Genomic DNA, 19,628 nt, shown 5'->3' on the forward strand with positions numbered 1-19,628 from the left:
GGCCCGATTGGGATGTGCATGCACAGGAGGGGACAGACCCTAATGGTTTGCCTGTGGCTACTCTCCCTCCCCTACTCCCTGGTGCCCCTCAGAGGGTTGAGCTGATCCTCTGGCCGCTAAAACACCTTTTTGTTCCCTTCTCACACTTTATTACTATTAGTTTTCAATGTCTTAATTTATTTTTGAGAGACAGAAGCATGAGTGGTGGAGAGGCAGAGAGAGAGGGGGACAGAGGATCCGAAGCAGGCTCTGAGCTGAGAGCAGAGAGACTGATGCGGGGCTCAAATTTACAAACTGTGAGATCATGACCTGTGTTGAAGTGAGAAGCTTAACTGAGTGAGCCACCCAGGCACCCCTAACTCTACCGTTTTAAAGACAATATGTGAGACGGAACAAAAAGTACCCCATGGTTTGCACAAGAGTAAGATGATCTTATTTTCCAACCTGCTTCCCTCAGAAATCTAAGCTAAGGAGAAGGGGTAAGAGAAAGGGTCCTTTAGTGAGGCAATTCGAAGGAAACTTTAAAGAATGATGGTTGCAAGACAAATCTTCCTCCTCCGAGCTAATGTGAGCTTGAGAGAGGGCATCATCTTTATGGATGTGCGACTTTACCTGTATTATGTGAAAACACTTACCTTTGAGATGTATTAAAACAACAGTAATAATAATAAAAAAAAATCAGTCTCATCAATCTCAACATGTTACAATCCTGCCACCTTGTGGGAATTCTTTAAAGTACTGCATGTGCATATGGGGAAAAATGTGATCTGGAGGACACAGCCTGCTTGCTTGTCGCTGCTTGGCAGGTGACAAGTTGTGTGTAGACAAGACTTAAGTGAGGAGTCTAAATGTGGTGGTGGGCCTGCTGACGAGAGCAGTGGTATAGCTGGAGAAGATTCTGAAAGAAGCCATGTTTCTTAAAGCTGCGCTCTGGCAAATGGATAATGCAAACGATTAGTAACAGCGAAAACTTTTTCATCTCACAGTTACTCCATTTCAGGTCAGAATAAATCAGTGGTCATTTCCAGCTGCTGTTGTTGGCTGACATTTGGAAATGAGTTATTGGATTCAGGGTAGCCTATGATTGGTAGGCAAGGATTCCTTGAATTCAGATTGGTGCAGAGCAGAGATTTAAATTGCATTTATCAAAACTGGCATCTTTGTTCTTGAAAGCACCAAATGATGAATGATCATAAAAACTACATCAGTTTCTTCCTTTATGAGTCAGTAATCCCTCTAACAAATGTGGGCTAAAATCACATCTGAGAAGTTGGATGTTTCTTTGTGATGCTCTTTTTTATGGATGAATACTAAGTGGAAGATACTTTTTACGGCACTGACTTTAATGTCCTGAAATATAAAATCCCTACTGAAGCTGTTTGAGAAAGTGAATTATATTACCACTCAACACATGAGCTTTTTTGGTAAAGTACTGGGCATTGCTGTTATATTTATACACTAACACCTGAATAGAGATTTCTTATAATATGGAAAACGTGTTTTCCCTTTAAAGACATATCAGTATCCAATTGATTCATCTTTTGGCATAGACTGTACTTAGCTTTTAAAGTTGTAGTATTAAAGCTGTTAGAGAAATAGTTTTCTTTTGGTCTATTCTTCCCTTCTCTGCCCACTTTTTCTCCCCAACTCCCCAAGAGCCCTTAACAACATAGGACGCTTCACGGCTATTTATATCACTCTTCTCAGTGTTCACATTTCAAGCTTCAAGTTCAATGTTCCAATCAGCTTCAAGGAAAAAAGCACAGCCAGTCATTGTATACAAATCCACACAGGGCATGCTGGTTATAAAGACTTGGTATAAATACTATAGGTAGTATTACTGTAGGTGGTAATAGAAGTCTACAGTCTTAACTAATCCCACCCTGAACCATCCTCCATGAGAAATCTCCACAAATATAATACGTAGAAATGTTTTATCAAGCTCTAAATGAACCAAAGAATAAGAGAGAAGCATAAAGGGAAGGTGGGCTACCACACTATCAAATGGCATAATATACATATAATGCTCTCTGATCTATGACATTCTGGCATGTGTTAATGTGGGACTGACATAATCCATTTCACAGGGTAGGGCTTTCTCAGGATACTTTGAAGCTGTGCTGGGTATAGTGAAAATCATCCTCCTGGTGTGAGTGCTGGTGGGGAGGGGTGCGATGATGTAAAGAAGAAAAAGAAAACGGGACTGAGAATAGAGGATAGTTCCTGTTGGCTCTGCTGGAATAAATAGGGGATAGTTCTTATGTCAGGATTTAACTTGCAAGTCTTAATTGTTAAACCCATTCTTACAATCTAACTTCTGATTAAGAAAAAGGAAAGAAGATGATGAAAATGGAAAATGATGTGAGACTTGAGATATAATAGCCATCTCCTGTTGGAGTCTGTAATTGTCGAAAAATGGAATACTCACTCCACTTTTTTCCCCTGGCACTTGCTCTCACCCTAGAAGTGTGAAAGGGTAACTATTCCCAGAGAAGATGGAGTGTTACTATGAGCCGAGCCCTGTGCTAGGTGCTTTGCCTACAGACTATAATTTATTCTCTCCTAATCCATGCAGGTAGATATTATCCTTCTTATTTTCCAATGGGTCAGCTTACATCCAGAGAGGACAAGTAACTTGCCAGAGTCCACTGTGTAAAAGTAGGTGGACTATGGCAGGGAAGAGGGGCATGGCAATGTCCCAGATCACTGGAGTAAAGGCCTAGTTTGCTTCCTCAGTGACCCCCAATGTGGAGGGGTTTAGGGAGACCCACTCACTACATCCCTCTCTCCTGGAGGAGAAATTAGCTATCTAATGGGATGCTGCAGAGGAATCAAGGTTGAAAATCACTGCTTTCATGTTTTAAAAAAAGTTATGAAAACAAAACACACGTAAGAATAGTTTGTTTAAATGATGAAAATCATCTCTAGTCCATAACACATGTGCTGTTAGCATCTGATATATTTCTTGCAAGGATTTTTTAATTTTTTTAATGTTTTATTTATTTCTAGGAGAGAGAGAGAGAGAGACAGTGTGAGCAGGGGAAGGTCAGAGAGAGAGGGAGTCACAGACTCCGAAACAGGCTCCAGGCTCTGAGCTGGCAGTCAGCACAGAGCCCGACGCGGGGCTCGAACCCACGAACCACGAGATCATGACCTAAGCGAAAGTCGGACGCTTAACTGACTAAGCCACCCAGGCGCCCCTCTTGCAAGGATTTTTAAAGCGTTTTTCTATCTTTCGATATAGATGTGTTTATGCAGTATATATTGCTTTATATCCTGTTTTCTCCACTTAACACAATGTCATAAGTATGTCATCATCATTTTATTTTGTTTCAAGTGAAAGATTTTATGTAGAAGACTGGGATGACACATTAACATTTGCATTTTATAGACCCGTTTTTATACTTCTAGGTACCACTAATCATTTTGTTTGGATGGAGTTTAACGGTGTCCCCTGCCATTTTTCCAATTTTTAATCTTGCAAGCGAGTGGGTTGTGTTTGTAGCCCACATTCCACACTTGTCCAGACTGACCTCCACACACACTTGCTCACTCTATCATTTATATTAAGGTCTGATTTCTCAAATCTGCCTCTCTGTCTCTTCATCTCTGTCTCTGTCTTTCCCCCTCCTCATCTCCCTCTCCCTGGCTAGCAGCGAGGATATCTTATTCATGTTTGTATTTAGTAGACTCTTAACAAATCTTTGTTATAAACCTTCAACTTTTAGTAACCCTTAGAAAGCAGACATTCTTCTCCACACACACGAAAGAATGAGAATGAGAGAAAGAAATCAAATTAAGAGATATATATGGTTCCATAATCTGAAACTGTAAAACTACAACTCAATAGGGATAGAAATTCTAAAAAATGTAATTACAACCACACAGTATAAATAATTATAATGTGCAAGAGGAGGGGAGGGAGGTAGCAGTTAGAATTTAGATATCTGGGTTTTAGTGGCAACTATCTATAACATGTGTGATCACAGGCTGTTCTGTAAGTTCAAGGGCTTTCTCTTCCCATGTGGAAATTAAAAATCAGAATCTTTAAGATCCCTTCCAGCTCTGATGTTCCGTGAGTCTTTGTATGCCAGCCCACAGGACTGCCATTCAACTTCTCTTTTGCTTTTGTCTTGTCTAAGTGGAATGTTCTGTTTTGGAAAAGTTAAAACATACACTGCTGAGAGAAAATGGAAATTGGAATTAGAACAGAAGGTTATAAGAAAACTTAAATGAGTTAAAATCTCTAGTTCCAGATGGGAAAGTATCTTTATTTTCAGAAAAAGGGAAAAAACGTGATCTTGGGAAACCACAGGGGGATATGCTTGAGACTCCCTATAAAATAAAGTCTTTGTGCGGATTTAGTAAAGAAAGGTGAGGGAAGCCTGGGTGGCTCAGTTGGGTGAGCATCCAACTCTTGGTTTAGGCTCAGGCTATGGTCTCACGATCATGGGTTTGAGCCCCATGTCAGACTCTGTGCTTGCAGTGTGGATCCTGCTTGGGATCCTCTCTCTCTTCCTCTCCCCTGCTCGAGCTCACACCCTCTCTCCAAATAAAAAAATAAAATTAAAAAAAAGGAAAGAAGGAAAGGAAAGGAAAGGAAAGGGAAAGGGAAAGGGAAAGGGAAAGGGAAAGGGAAAGGAAAGGAAAGGGATCATTGGGGACCAGCAGGCTTCCACACAGATAAACCATACCAAGTCAAGATGGGCTGGCTGAGAGAGCTGACTCAACAGAAGTTTGAGTGGTACAAAGGCCCTCAAGATTGTAGTTGACTGAATATGGTACCTGATGATGAGCTAATCGCATGATCCAATGGTTTAAAACATTGAAGTATTTTTAGGTGTATCCTTAATAAAATATGATAACAGGCCATTGGGAGGGGGGGTACTGCTGTCAGCTCAACAGGGCACTCCATTTTGAGTAATATGGTCTATTCTAAGTGACATCTTTTGAAAAGGATATTTCAAATTCAAGAATATTGATCAGTGGAAATATGGGAGTTAGAAATTAGGTCATATGAAGAATGCTTGAGATTATGGAATATTTACTCTGGAGAAAAAGTCCTTGCTATTTTTTCTTTTTCTCTTTTAATTGAAGTATCACTGACACACAATGCTACATTATTTTCAGGTATACGATGTAGTGATTTAACAAGTCGATATACCTTAGGCAACTCTCACCACAAGGAAATGACTTGCTATTTTCAAATCCTGGAAGGGATGTTAGAGATTATATAAACTCAAAATATTTCTAGCAACAAGAAGCAGACTGGTTTACCAAACAACCAGTTCCATAGTGGAAACTAAGGAAGAAAAGAAAATGTTGAAGAGTTTTCAAAATCTGTGCTCACAACACCATGTTCTACCCATCAACTGGCAAGCATTATAAATATGATGCACAGGCTATTAAGAGCAGAGTAAGATCCATCCTCTTGGATACATTGGTGGTGAGAATGCAAATTGGTGGAACCTTAGTAAAAAGCAACTCAGATATAGGTGTTGAGAACCTTAGATATATTCATCATTTGGCCTTATAATTATCCATCTAAGAATCTATTTTAAGAAAATAAACAGGAACATTTGGTATACAGAGGCACTCATCAGAATATAGTTTCTACTAGCAAAATACTGGAAGCACTTTGAATGGCCCACAGTGAGTAGAAAGTAGAATAAATTGTAAAGACAGAGTGTTGAAGTGATGAGGAGCCAGACTGTATAGTCAGACCTACTGGATTAAGATTCCTCTCCTGCCATTTACTGGCTGTGTCAATGGGTGGGTTACTGAGGCTAGGTAATTCTTATCAACCCAGCTATGAATGGGATGATATACTGTTTACAGAGCCATGATGAAAATTACATATAATGTTGAATGGAAATTGTTTAGGCAGTGACTGGCACATAGTAAGCACTTAGGAACAATCATTATGATCATTATTGTATAGTAATTATGCCATTTATTAAATGTTTAGTAAATACTAGACATTTAACAATTATCTTTTTTTTAATCCTCATAGTAACTCTTAGATGTATGAATCATTAATATACTCATTGTACAGATGAGGAAACTGAGGAATAGAATGGCTAAGTAGCTTTCTCAAATTCATACACATGGTACATTAGAATATAAGATTGATATCTACACTCTAATCAATGAAATGATTAGTTTCCACAAAATGAAATACTTTGTGTGTCTCTTTGCATGTCGTATCCACACACATGTATGCAACTGAGATAAGGAAACTGAAGGACTCCATAAAAATCTGCTTTTTGTTCCTTTTCCTGCTTCTATTCTTGCTAGGACCTGCACCCCCACCCCACTTTATACATGCTTCAGAACACAAATAGTGTATGTTCTCTTTGTAAGGGACAAGAAGCTCATGATTTCTTTAGATAACATTTAAGGAAGGACCTTACAGGTGAGAATGACCAGAGGAAGCTATTATATACACATTCCAGATCACAGGTCTGGACATATTGAAGCCAAGGTTCCTTGGCTCCAAGCAATAATACCTGGGCCCTGGTCTTTTTTCTAACTGGTTCCTGGATGCCTTAGAGGCCTGTACACTGGACCACAATTCTCAGTTAAAACCCCCAGACTCCAACGATGAGACTCTTACTCCTTTCCTTTCTGAGTCTCCCAGATGCTCCAAATGTAACTACTCTGTCCAGATCTTCAAGAAACTCTACTCTTACTTCCTACTGGCTCATGTTTGATTTCCATCCTTTTGAGAAGCCAAGGGCCCTACTGGGTCCCCAGGTCTAGCCCGTCAGCATCATAATCAGACCTACACGTTTGCATGACATTTAATTATGTATTACCAGTTTCAAAAAACAGAACACCAAATTGCATATGTAAGATTTACTACTTAAAATGCAAAAAAAAAAAAAAAAAAAGGGGGGGGCTGGAAATTGACATGGGTGCCTCTGTGTGATATTATAGGTGGATCTTATTTTTGATTCTGTAGACATTTCTGGGCTATGCTAACTTTTCAACTGAAATGAAAACACACGCCATTTTATATGGAGGAAAATTAAAGGAGAACAGGTATATAAATCAAAGTAATCCAAGAAAGATGTAAGGAGAATGGGTTTTCATAGATCAATCACCCTTCCTCTATTCTAGAAGTAGAGCAACTTCTTGAATTGCTGAATATCCTGAATTATCTTCTTTCTGTAAGCAACCAAAAATATAGGTTAAAATTAGAAAGCGATAGATTATAAACACTCACATGTGCCACAACTGGGGTGGGTGTAGGGAAGGCTGGGGTGGGCACTGGCTCTGGCTGGATAACTATTTCAGCTGGAATTCCTCCGTCTTCGTCCCCACGGGGTTGCTGGTGGGCACAACGACCAATGTCGGCATTTTTGAAGGACACAGGCTGTGCAAAGTCCATGGGGCTAACGGAATAGGATTAAAAGTAAATGCTTTTCATTAGTTTTTCATTGTCTTGCTTCCTTACCATTAAAGTTCCCCCCCCCCTTTTTTTTTAAATGTTTTATTATTTATTTCTAGGAGAGAGAGAGAGAGAGACAGCGTTTGCAGGGGAGGGTCAGAGAGAGAGGGAGTCACAGACTGAAACAGGCTCCAGGCTCTGAGCCGGCAGTCAGCACAGAGCCCGACGCGGGGCTCGAACCCATCAACCGCGAGATCATGACCTAAGCGAAAGTCGGGCGCTTAACCGACTAAGCCACCCAGGCGCCCCTCCTCCCCCTTTTAAAGGCCATCAGTGCTATTTTAAAAATCGAATGAGAAGTTCTTCATTGTTTCTTCACGGTACCTCTCCCCACCTGCCCCACTCCCAGTCCTGCCATGGTTTTGTGTAGTGTATATGCAACAGGAATCCTAATATACATATATGTAATATATATAATATAATATATAATACATATTTATTATATTATTTATTATAATATTATTATATTAAATATATATATAAATTAGCAGCAAGCAGAAGTACTTACACAGAGTTTATAACAAGGTTCCATACACAGCCTTCAAAAGGAGGAATATTTCTGAGTGGGGGCGGTTGAAATTCAGGTGGAGCACCCCCAACGAAAAGCTTTTTAACTTCAATTGCCTGTTCTAGTGTCAGATTTTGCATATGCCTTCTGTCTTCATCGACTTGAACGGTAAACATGCTGATAAAACATTTAAAATACACAGTATAAACCACAAAACATCCAGTAAAATTGGAAATCAAACTCTTTCCTGCTACTCCTCACCCCTTCCTCCAGTAGCTTTTAAGTGAGCCAGAATTTGATAATTAGGAACTCAACACTAAGCTAACAATATTTTTTCTCAGGCTCTGTCCCTCTGCTTCCCCCCTCCCCATTAGCTCTCCTGGAGAGTTGACAGAAAGAAGGCAATAGCGGTGCTGCAACATTAGCCTTGGCTTTGACAACACTGGCCCAAACACACAAGCCCATAGAGCTGAGGCTTCTGTACAGTGCCGTTATATCTAATCGTATAAGGCTCAGTGGGTTTAGCACAGCATGGGGTCACATTTTGTTTGGTTCTTTATTTCTTGGTTCGTGCTAGCTATTATCTTCTTGCTGGGGGACAAACTGCTCCTGAGAGTTTGGATTGCAGGACTCACCAGCAAACACTTACAGGGCATTTTATAAAGAACATAGCTGCTGGCTTTTGAATAGAAGAGGCAGGCAAGAACATCATGCTAATTGTTCCTTGCCATGATTTTCCTTAGTGACTGTTTCATTAATTTCCCTAATTTGCTTATGAGAGATAACTCACACATTACTAATTGAGAACCTCATGCTACTTATTCACAATCCTTGGATCTTAGGGCAAAGAATCAAAGGAGACAAAAAGTCCTGAGGATGACAGTGACCAAAGGCATTTCGTCTTTTGTTCTAGATACAAGTTTTGAATTTCAGTCCCAAACAGTCGACATGAGCTCTTCATGAGTATTAGTCATTAGCCTGAGGATCTTGAATGGATTACTGAAAACTTACTACATATCTGGGGAGAAAATCAAAGTACTTAGTTGGAAAACTCAGTCCTAAAAGGCCATCTTACTTGATTTCATAAAAAATAAAAACCACATGGGGAACTAGAAATAATAAACCAGGGCATAGACACTCTGCAATGGCCCTGAGCTATTGGTTCACTTTGAGACAGTTCAGATGTAAGAGAATGAAAAAAGAATGGATTTCATTGGTGCTCAAAATGTCATTGTTCAAGGGGTGTAGAGGGAGCAGGTTGGATTTATTTTCATAGGAAACAGGGGGAAATGACATATTGGTTTTTTACCAGACTCTGGAAGAGTGTGTTGGCAAAAATCAGGAGGTTCAACATTATTGCTAAGAATGTTAGTGTTTTATGAGACTTAGAAAAGCACTCACTTCTGGGCATGTGTGACTCACTGAGAAGTCCCCTTCCACACACACCTTTTCTTTTTCCTTTTTGCTAAAAGCAACCTCTTACTAACATGACATAGCAATGCTCCTAAGAATTTTAATGAGGGGTTTAAGCCACTATTAAAGATTGTCCAAGGAGAGCAAATCTCTGCTCTTGATTAGAATTTTTAAAGAGCCAGGGGCCCTCACATTTCTGATGTAGACTATCTAATCTGGTTCTGTCTCCACGACCATTATAGTGGTCCTTTCTTAGTAGATCGCAGGGTAGAGATATAATATGCACATGAGCTTTCAGGAGGAACAGATTGTAATTAGGTATTAGTGTGGAAGTTTACTGTGTGACCTGGGCCAGTTATTTAATCTTGCTCAATCTCATTTCATTCATTTATGAAATGAGGATAAAAATACCTACTTTAAACCATGGAAAACATTAATTAAGGAATTGCACTGAAGCTGTATTACTTAGCTTCTAGCGTTGCTAGAAGACTATGGCTAAATCCTGCTTGTATTTTACATTCTAGGAGCATCAAATCTAGATTATTTATTTAGCTCTTTTTTAGAGGGGAACATTACCAATATGTCCACTAGGATTCTGGTTTATTTCCCGTTTTTTAAGTATTTATTCAATAACTCTTTACTAGGACCTACAATGTGCAAAAAGCACTATAATAAACAATGCTATTCATATTTTATGATAAGTTATCTGTATGTTCTTACAAGCTTAACAGTTGATTCTTGGAGTTTCATAATTAAATATTATATTACTTACATTTTGTTTCTTGTTTGTTTGGAGTATTGGTGTAAGGTTTTGTTTTCAAATGACCACCAAATGGGTTATAGAAGATACTAAGAGTAGTGCCCTGACATTTGTAATCTACATGAAAAACAAAATCTGCAATTTACTTGGAACATATTTTGGGTGATAAGAAATAATTGGGTTGTAGTGTCCAAATCACGATCCCATTCTGGAAATCAGATTATTCCTGAAGTATCTGGTCTAACTTTTGTGGCCTTCAGCCCAGTTCTGTACCTGTATTGAATAATGCTCTCACAAAGGTGAAAACTACTTGCTTATGCATCTACTCCAGGCTCTTGGGGCTTTACAAGAACTGCTGGCCACATAAGTTGGGGTCCAAGAGAAGGTTCAGAAGGCAAAACACAGAAGGCACGGATCTCTGGAGTACCATGGAATTAGAAACCAAAGTAACTCAAATGGGATTTTTGCAGAGGGAGTAGAAAAGGCGAGAGAGTGAAGGAGGAAGAATAGAGAGAGGGGGAGGAGAGAGAACAGGGCAAGGACAATCTTGAAAAGTTTGCCTCTCAGTTTGGTAAAAATCAATGATTTTGTGAGGTGGTATGAAAGTTACTATTTTATCCAGGGCTTTAAGAAAAGAAGCGATAACTGACGTTGATGATGTGAATAGTGTTGGGAGAAAGCAAGTGTTTCCAAATTAATCAATATGAAGTAATACAATCTTTGAGGCCATAAAAAAGAGTAAAAATAAATAGTCGACAAGCACAGGTAGAGGTGTGAAAATTTTATACATCTGGGTTTAAAATCCTGGCTCTGTTATTTACTAGTTACGTGATTTTGGGCAAGTTAGTTAATACTTCTTCATCTGTGATGAAAGGGTATTAATGAAAATCTCATATACGTTTAGAATGATCAAAGGAAATAATCTGTGTCTAGTATTTGACACAGAGCATGTCATAGAACAAGTCTGAAGCATTGAAGAATGTTTCTGGGTGAAGTTCTTAGCATCATTAGCGATCTCTGGTTAATCAGTTAATTGAAGCACTTGCTTAAAGGATATGCGATGCTTATGTTTTGACCTTAGAGCGCTGAATGAGACATTATGGTAGAAGATGTGTTCTTGCTTTGCCGCCGAGTTCAGTGACTACCCACTAATATGTTCAATACATTATCCTTTAATTAACAGCGAATGGCAAAACTGTTTGTTTATATGGCCAATTAACCGAATGACCAGTTTCCAGTGATGTACTGTACACCGAACTTAATCAAATAAAGGTTGGATTAATGGCCAACAGCTGTGAAGTTGGCATAATAAAATGCCCTTCTTGAAGAGACACCTGTTAAAAGGACACCTTAGTGTAAGATCGTAATGCACTTGGGGACATAAGAATCCTTTCTGTACAGAATAACATATCCTGGGGGATTTTTTCTTGTCAACTGTATTTCTCAAGTCTGCACTTGTTTATTGAAAATTTTTTTAATGTTTAAAGGTGTTACAAAATCCTTCTCACAATGAGAAGGACTAGCATTTGGCAAACAACCTGAAATCTGGTCTAGAAGACATGTGAAATAGTATTTCAGAGCGGTCCTTAAGATTCAAATGAGGAAATTCAGTTTGCATTCCTCCTCAGAGATCATGACTGCAATATCTGGTTATTAGGTTAGTAAAAGTTCCTAGTTCATCTGCATATTGATTCCTCATTTGTCTGAATCATGGTTTCTAAACATCTCAGTTAGTAGATATTCTGCAAGAATGCTTAGTATCAATTTAGTCACAAACTAATGCTCTAGGTAATAAAAGAAAATAAGCCAAGGAACGCTTTATCATTTACTTAGAAGATAAGACATTCTTATTGTATACCTAAACTGTTATCCACACAAAAGGATAATTAGAAAATCTAGGTCTGTATAGAAGAGCATCTGTTCACTTGAACTCTTGTTAGACCTCCATACTGTTGTTGTATTTAAAAATATTCTCAGGGCGCCTGGGTGGCTTAGTCGGTTAAGCGTCCGACTTTAACTTAGGTCATGATCTTACGGTTCGTGGGTTCGAGCCCCGCGTCAGGCTCTGTGCTGACTGCCAGTTCAGAGCCTGGAGCCTGTTTCAGAGTCTGTGATTCCCTCTCTCTCTCTGACCCTCCCCTGCTCACGCTGTCTCTCTCTCTCTCTCTCTCTCCTAGAAATAAATAAAAAATATTTAAAAAAATAAAAAATAAATAAATAAAAAATTCTCTGTGTCTTGAGGTTTTCTCACATTCCATTTCCAGTTCTTTTCTGTTTTCAGTCTAATTAAATGGCTTGCTGGTTTGGAGGTTGGAAGTGTCTAGGCTTCTGTTTCCTTTTTTTCTAATTGTCCTTCTAAACGGATTAGCAGAGTTGTCATACAACATGTTGATGAAAGCTACAGACGACTTTCCAATAAAGGAAATATCAAGTGCCGCAGCATTCTGGAGAAATGAAAGATTGGTTTATAACACTATTACTGCCAATTTTGTGACTCAGGGCTGGGAAGCAAGGGCTCTCATGGTTCCTTTGAGAGGCAGCCTCCGCACACTGATGGCTGGACAGCAGCCTCTTCCCTTCTCTCCTTCAGCTCTGTTCCCTCATGAAGCCACTCCGCGGGGGCCCTGTGCACGTTGCATGGGGACAGGAGTGACGCATGCACTTAGCAGTTCTCAGTAGGTCCTGCAGCTGCTGCACACTCCGGATCTGTGACAGGTTTCTAAGCAGCTGCCATAACTGCTTTGGAACCTGAATGAAATAGCAGCTGCCAAAGGCTGCTGGTTCCGGCTGAGCTATTCTGTGTGTTTCACTATGCGCATACCTTATTTGAGAAGAGAATATTTGAGAGGTGCGGAGGGAGGGATTTTTCTTATCTATAGCTTCAGAAGATGTATTTGGTTTTTCCAAAGCTGGAGCGGAGAACTGCACAGCATAAAAATGCTAAGAGAATTCCTAGGGGCCAAGGTAAATGAGGTTCCTGAGGTATGAAATGTAAAGAAGATGGAATTAAGCGACTTGATAGTTTCACAATGCATTGTACGACCACACATACAAAGGTCCAGTAAGAGGCTAATGTGAACCAAGGCGTTTATGTTAGTTACAAGTTCTCTAAGGCTATTGTTACCCTTTAGTCCTCTCAACATGAACAGAATGTTCTCTCCCGTCGTGAAACGGACTCGGCTCTGGTTTGATGACAATTTTCCGCATTGTCCGTGTCCCCATGGAGAGATGCACTTCCAGACGGCCCTTGTTTAGGAATATCGCATAATAGGCCTGCAATAGCAAGGGGTTGTCAAAGATTAAAGGGAGATCTCAACTATGACAGTGTTAAAGCTTCCGTGACACATCTCAGATTCATTGGCTCTGATTTCTTACCTGAGAATTTGAGACTCAACATTTTCTTACAGTATTTTAAGTGGCTGGCAATAGCTTTTTAATCATTGGCCACTTTTGCTTGTTAGATGATGTGGAAAGCAGATGTACAGGAGTCTCTGCAAACCAAATTTGCCATGCTGAAGGTAACAGCTGTGTTTGCGCTGGGTCTCTAACTCACAAAACCCGTCAGGAAATAAAGGGTGTCAATCCCTCTCCCTCATATTCACAAGTGGACAGCTAGCTTCTGGAAATCAGATCTGACTCCCAATCTTGTGGCATTTTGAGTGTTTAGGCTTCAATTTGTTCTCTGAGCTGCTCGAATAGATTGCTATCACCAACACGTAACTTGTCTCCCACACTTAGAAAGAAGGAAGACAACTTTTCATCCACAAACATGACTGCTTTCTTCTTGCTACTGTTACTATAGCAACCAGTGTGGTTTTGAGATCGGATTATGAACCCCAGGGAGTTTGAATGCATTTCTTGTCCCCAAAGCTAATACTACGAGTGCTCCCTTTCTTGTAGAGTGTGAGGGCACCATGATCACTCAGTCCACCGTGAGTCACCTGCAGTGGTGAAGAGGGTGTCAATCATCTGCCATGATGCTTTCAATGATTTACTAAATTGTCTAGGCAGCTGCATGTCCCAAGCACAATGTCCAGAGGACCTGGACTTGTGCTCACCATCCATCAAAGAGGCAACTACAAACTATTCACTCAATTAAAATTTTCTCAGCTGAATGACTGTTTGATGTCTCAAACTCCTTTAGCAGAACAGAATCACAAATAACCCTATGGCATCAAAACGTTAGCTTTGGAAAATAAAATACGTCAGGGTAATCAGCAGTGGTTCTACAATAGAGGTAGACTATTTAACATCGTTTCCTCTTTCAAATAGCACTTACTATGAGACTTAAAAAATGAATAGCCATTATCATTAAAATGTTGAAACATTAACATATTATTTCCAATTGACTTTGTAGTATAGTACTTAATGTGTTCTCATTTTAATTCTTTTAACGGGCACATGTTCTATTTTAGGAGCTATCCTGAAAGCTGGTGGTTCAAGTCCATTTATTTAGTCTTGAAGAGGAGAAATTTGGAGTCAGTAGGTGGTGCTTAATTATCTGACAATGACTTGGGAAACACCTATTCTGTAGTGAAAATCTACTTCAGAAATGTCTGATCTGGTCCCCTTATTGTAACCAGTTTATCATTTATAACAGTAGGAAAGAAATTTTATTTTTCAGGATTAAAAGATAAGGAATTTAAGAGGAGATTTATATCAGTGCTTATTATGTGCTATAAGAAATGAGAGAAAATAACACCTTTTCCTCCCTCTATTCTTTAAGAAATATTTTTATTATGACAATTTGATACATTAATCACAACGTAAGAGACATATGTGAAAACAATGGAGCTATCTATGCTCACAACTGTACAATTAAATAGATACCTGTAAATCTACACCCAAGTTAAGAAACAATATGATTGTATCTTCAGTGAGTTTCCTCCCAACACCATCCCCCAGGTCCACTATCTTAGAGGTAACCCTAACATGGAATTTATGTTTATTATTCCCTTGTTTTTTAAAAATTGTCTTTGAAAATTCACATGTATATCTGTAAACAATATGCTATATAGTGTTACCTTTTTTATGTGTATTTTATTTATTTTTCTTGTGTGTGGGGGGGCAAGAGGCAGAGAGAGGGGGACAGAGGATCTGAAGCATCAGCTTTGCACCGACAGCACGGATTTCGATGCGGTACTCAAACTCAAGAACTGTGAGATCATGACCTGAGCTGAAGCAGGATGCTTACTGACTCAGCCACCCAGGTGCCCCACTTTTTTTTTAAGATTTTATTTTTAAGTTATCTCTAGAGTTGGAGCTCTCACTTACAATCTCAAGATCAAGAGTTGCACACTCTACCAACTGAGCCAGTCAGTCACCTCTGTTTAGTGTTGCTTATATTAGAAATCTATAAAAATGACATCATACAGTATGTAGTACATTTTTTCACTTCTCTTCAGTTTCTAATATTCATCTATTTTATTATGTTGAGGAATAGGTATTAAATGTCACCAACTGATTTCTCTGCATCTATTGAGATGATTATATAATTTTTAGATTTTGTGATATCAAACTACTCTAGTATTCCTGAGATAACGAAAGTTACTCATCTTTAAATTTATTTAAATATAAATTTATTTTGTTTGCTCTTTATTTTTCTTGGGGAGAAGAATAAGATTTATTATATAGTATGTTGGATTACATGGGTTTGAACTATGTGGATCCACTTATATGCAGATTTTTGTAAATAAATACAATACGGTATTATACATGTATTTCTCTTCCTCTTGTTAATAATGTTTCTTTTTTCTAGCTTACTTTCAGAATATAGCGTATATTCTGCGTATAATATGTGTATATAGCGTATAATACAAATAATATACAATATGTGTTAATCAACTGATTATGTTATGGGTAAGGCTTCTGGCCAATAGTAGGCTATTTGTAGTTAAGCTTTTGGGGAGTCAAGAGTTATATGTGGATTTTTGACTATGTGGAGGGGCTGTAGTGTCTCTACTTCCCATTTTGTTCAAGGGTCCACCATATTACTGTTACTCAATTTTAAGTGAGAAAAGTCATTTTAAAAACAGATAAGATCACAAACAACATAACCTGGTTTGTAAGGATGCATGAATATTTAGGGACATATTTGTAAAGCATTTCATTCTTTGGTAATGGCAGACTAGGTAATTGCTATGAACTCTTTCACTAAGAAAAACAAGATTACATGGAAAAAATATATATTTAAAACCATAAAATTGAAAGTCCTGGAGGAATGTCAAGGCAGTAAAGACTTATCGTGCCTAAGAGACAGCGTTTAACAGAATCAAATGGCTATGGGCTATGAAAACTGAAGTTCACAACTTATGATGCAGACACTATGTAGGCTTTATGTTCATGTCATGAGTGAAACTGAGCATATACTACTGTCCATGTGAGTGCTGGTTGTGCTCTATTAGCCTTCTCTCTCCCAGGTCCATTCTCTGCCTTCTCTGTGTCCAGAGAGGGTAGAGTGGGTCAGGCTTCAATAGACTGCATCATGTTGGCTAATGAAACTGGGAAATTGATCCTAGAAGGAACTTAAATTTGATTTTAAGGGACCCTAGCTGTATATATCTACAGATATCCAGATAAGGAATTGGATTACGAGACAAGAGAATATGATTGTAATTAGATTGTATTTTAAGCTTTCTCTCTTCAAATATGCATATGCTAAAACCATAAGAAATACAGGTGCAAATGTAAGTGTGACTGCACCTAGGGCTGACCAACAAGGAAAACCATAGTGGAGATAACTGTCCTAAGAAAGATGATAGGAGAAATAAATGATGCAAATCTAAATGTATAAGGACAATTTATAGGGGTTCCTGAGTCACTTAGTTGGTTAAGTGTCTGACTTTGGCCCAAGTCTTGGTATCATGGTTCATGACAAGCCCCACTCTGGGCTCTGTGTTGACAGCTCAGAGCCTGAAGCCTGCTTTGGATTCTGAGTCTTCCTTTCTCTCTGCCCCTCTCCTGCTCATGCTCTGTGTCTCAAAAATAAATAAATGTTAAACATTTTTAAATAATTAAAAATCAAATAAAGACAATTCCAAAACCGCAATGTCTCACCAGTCTTCTTATAAAATAACTGTTTTACGTAAGAACTAGGGAAAATGCATCATTAACTAGGTTGAAGTTACCTGTCCAGTTTGCCTTCGTTTCCTACGAGGTTGAGCTGGTGTCCCTCCACTTCCCAAGAGAATGATCCCAGACTCATTTTTGGTACTGAAGGACAGGTTGATTTCTGTGCCTACATCAATCGGCACAGGGGACAGCTCTACGAAACCAGGCTTGGGGAAGCTGACTGTGTAAACATTCTGTGGGTAAAAGGAAAAAAGAGAAGAAAATATCAGAAAAAAATTTAAATTAATATCTCCATCTGACTCTCCTCCAAGCATTCAGTGGCACCATGAAATACACTGTTTGAGAAAGCATGAAACTCAGAGTTACATGGAAAGCTTAGAAGCAACTGAAGAAACACTATTCCCAGGCATGACAGAACTTTCTAAGCAGTTTGGGTTTAAATAAAAATCCTGGCATCTGTTTTTATTTGAGCACTTTTGATTTAACATACAGATGATTATCATTGACCGATAATATTTTCTTTTGGTTTAGTTCTGTATTGCTAAATCTCTGTTGAAAACAGTCTCAAAATCCCTTTAATACCCTTTATCAGCTGTTTGTTTTATAGATGAGTATGACCATGGTCTATATCTGCATTTTCCTTAGTGATAACCCCAAGGTAGGATGTCCAATGCTATCAAATGTATAAATACATTCCAGAAAGTTTTAAAAAATCAGGTAAAACCTGAACACCATTTTGTAGTCCACTTTACTTCTCAAAATGAAAATAGTACCATTGTCCTTAATAATAAAATTAAAGCAGTGACATATCAGGTAGTCACAAAGTGTAAAAGAGAGAAAGCAAAACTCACCTGTATCTCAAAGCTGATCAGAAGCATAGAGTGTTTATCATTCATTGATTCATTCATTCATGTGTTCATCATGCATGCATTCATTTGTTTATTTTCCACAACCTTGCTCTCCTTCTCTCTCCTCCTCTCTATATTTACATTGAATCTTGATAGGCACATTCCTTTGTAAATTCTTTTTTAATTGATGTATGTGGGAGATACCTCTCTCAGGAGACATAGGTCTCATCATCGCTTTTAATGGCAGAAGGACATTCCATTGTATAAATGTGCTAGGATTTATTTAAGCAAGCCCATGTCATTGGGCATTTTGAGTGCTCATTTTAAAAGTTCTGGATTTTGCTGGAGTAAAAGCAAGGCATCCTCTAGCACAGGATATTTTCACTCACAGGGATTTAGGTCTAGGAAGGTGACATAAGTATTGTAAAATGTAACATCTATTTCATTTTCAATTTTCAAATCACAGACTTTTGGATAGTTCTGATAAAACTACTGTGCAGACTTTTCAATATTTATCCACACCACTTCTGCCTCATATTTCAGTCGTAAAATAATTTCTGGTGATGGAAAAGTGCCTTTACAGAATTATCATTTTCACATATACAGGCTATTCATTTTCTGGACAGTTTTCCATCCTTTATATATCTTCGGGATGTGGATGAGAGTAGCCTTTGGAAGATTAAAACTCTCAGTAAAACTTCCTTAGGGCTCCTGGGTGGCTCAGTTGGTTAGGCTTCTGACTTCAGCTCAGGTCAAGATCTCAAGGTTTGTGAGCTTGAGCCCCACATTGGGCTCTGTGCTCACAGCTCCAAGCATGGGGACTGCTTTGGATTCGGTGTCTCCCTCTCTCTCTATGACCCGTTCCTGCTCTGTCTCTGTCTCTCTCTCAAAAATAAACATTAAAATAATAATTAAAAAAACTTCCTTAAAGAAGTCTGCATAGATAATTAGAGTTTCAAGTCTGTATTTCACTCTTCCTTATTCCTGAGCTTCTCATGGTGGATATCAATGCCAATTCCAAATTGGAGCCTCTAACTATAAACCATGAAGACCCTGAAAGTTCTGGTCTCACAGATGGATTTCTTTTTTCTTTCTCCTATTCTTCCATCATTTTCCTGAATTCTGTAGTCATGCTTTAAAATAATTTTAGTTGGAGAAAGCAGCTAAAATGAATAGTAGTGTCATATCAAGGCAATCAAAAATTTTTAAGTATGATATAGTTAACATTAAAAAAAAAGCAAACTCATTACTTTCAGAAGTCCCATAAACTTCTTACTAATATTTCCTAATGACTGTTGACTCTTGCTTAAAGATATTTTAAGAGAGCAGAGCTGGATCTGTTTTTCTCTCTCCTGTGAGTTGGTCCCTGTTGGAGAGTCAGGGCAGAGTAGTTAACTGGAACTAGGGGGCAGCTTTGGCTACAAAGAAAAGATATCAAAGGACTTTGCAGTCCTGGCAAAGATGGTCTTTGTAGATGGTTCCTAGTCTGTGCCATTTTCAATGAAAAGCAGGCTTGACTTTCAAGCTGTAGACAAGATGCTGTGTACTAATGATTATGGCATAAACAATTACTTG

General features: G+C 38.6%; 1 protein-coding gene across 1 annotated transcript in view; it reads right to left on the reverse strand.

Moving 5' to 3' along the window:
* Positions 1 to 19,628, reverse strand: part of LAMA2 (laminin subunit alpha 2) — a gene marked incomplete at its 5' end in the record, with an annotated part of 96,684 nt that overhangs the window by 26,305 nt on the left and 50,751 nt on the right. The window contains 4 exons of the mRNA XM_039240406.1: positions 7,229 to 7,397; positions 7,962 to 8,138; positions 13,259 to 13,407; positions 17,262 to 17,438. Of these exons, the coding sequence (XP_039096337.1) occupies positions 7,229 to 7,397; positions 7,962 to 8,138; positions 13,259 to 13,407; positions 17,262 to 17,438 (672 nt within the window). The remainder of the gene's footprint in view (positions 1 to 7,228; positions 7,398 to 7,961; positions 8,139 to 13,258; positions 13,408 to 17,261; positions 17,439 to 19,628) is intronic.

The sequence above is a fragment of the Hyaena hyaena genome, unplaced genomic scaffold (assembly GCF_003009895.1).
Source record: "Hyaena hyaena isolate Hyena2069 unplaced genomic scaffold, ASM300989v1 scaffold_178, whole genome shotgun sequence".
Lineage (NCBI taxonomy): Eukaryota > Metazoa > Chordata > Mammalia > Carnivora > Hyaenidae > Hyaena > Hyaena hyaena.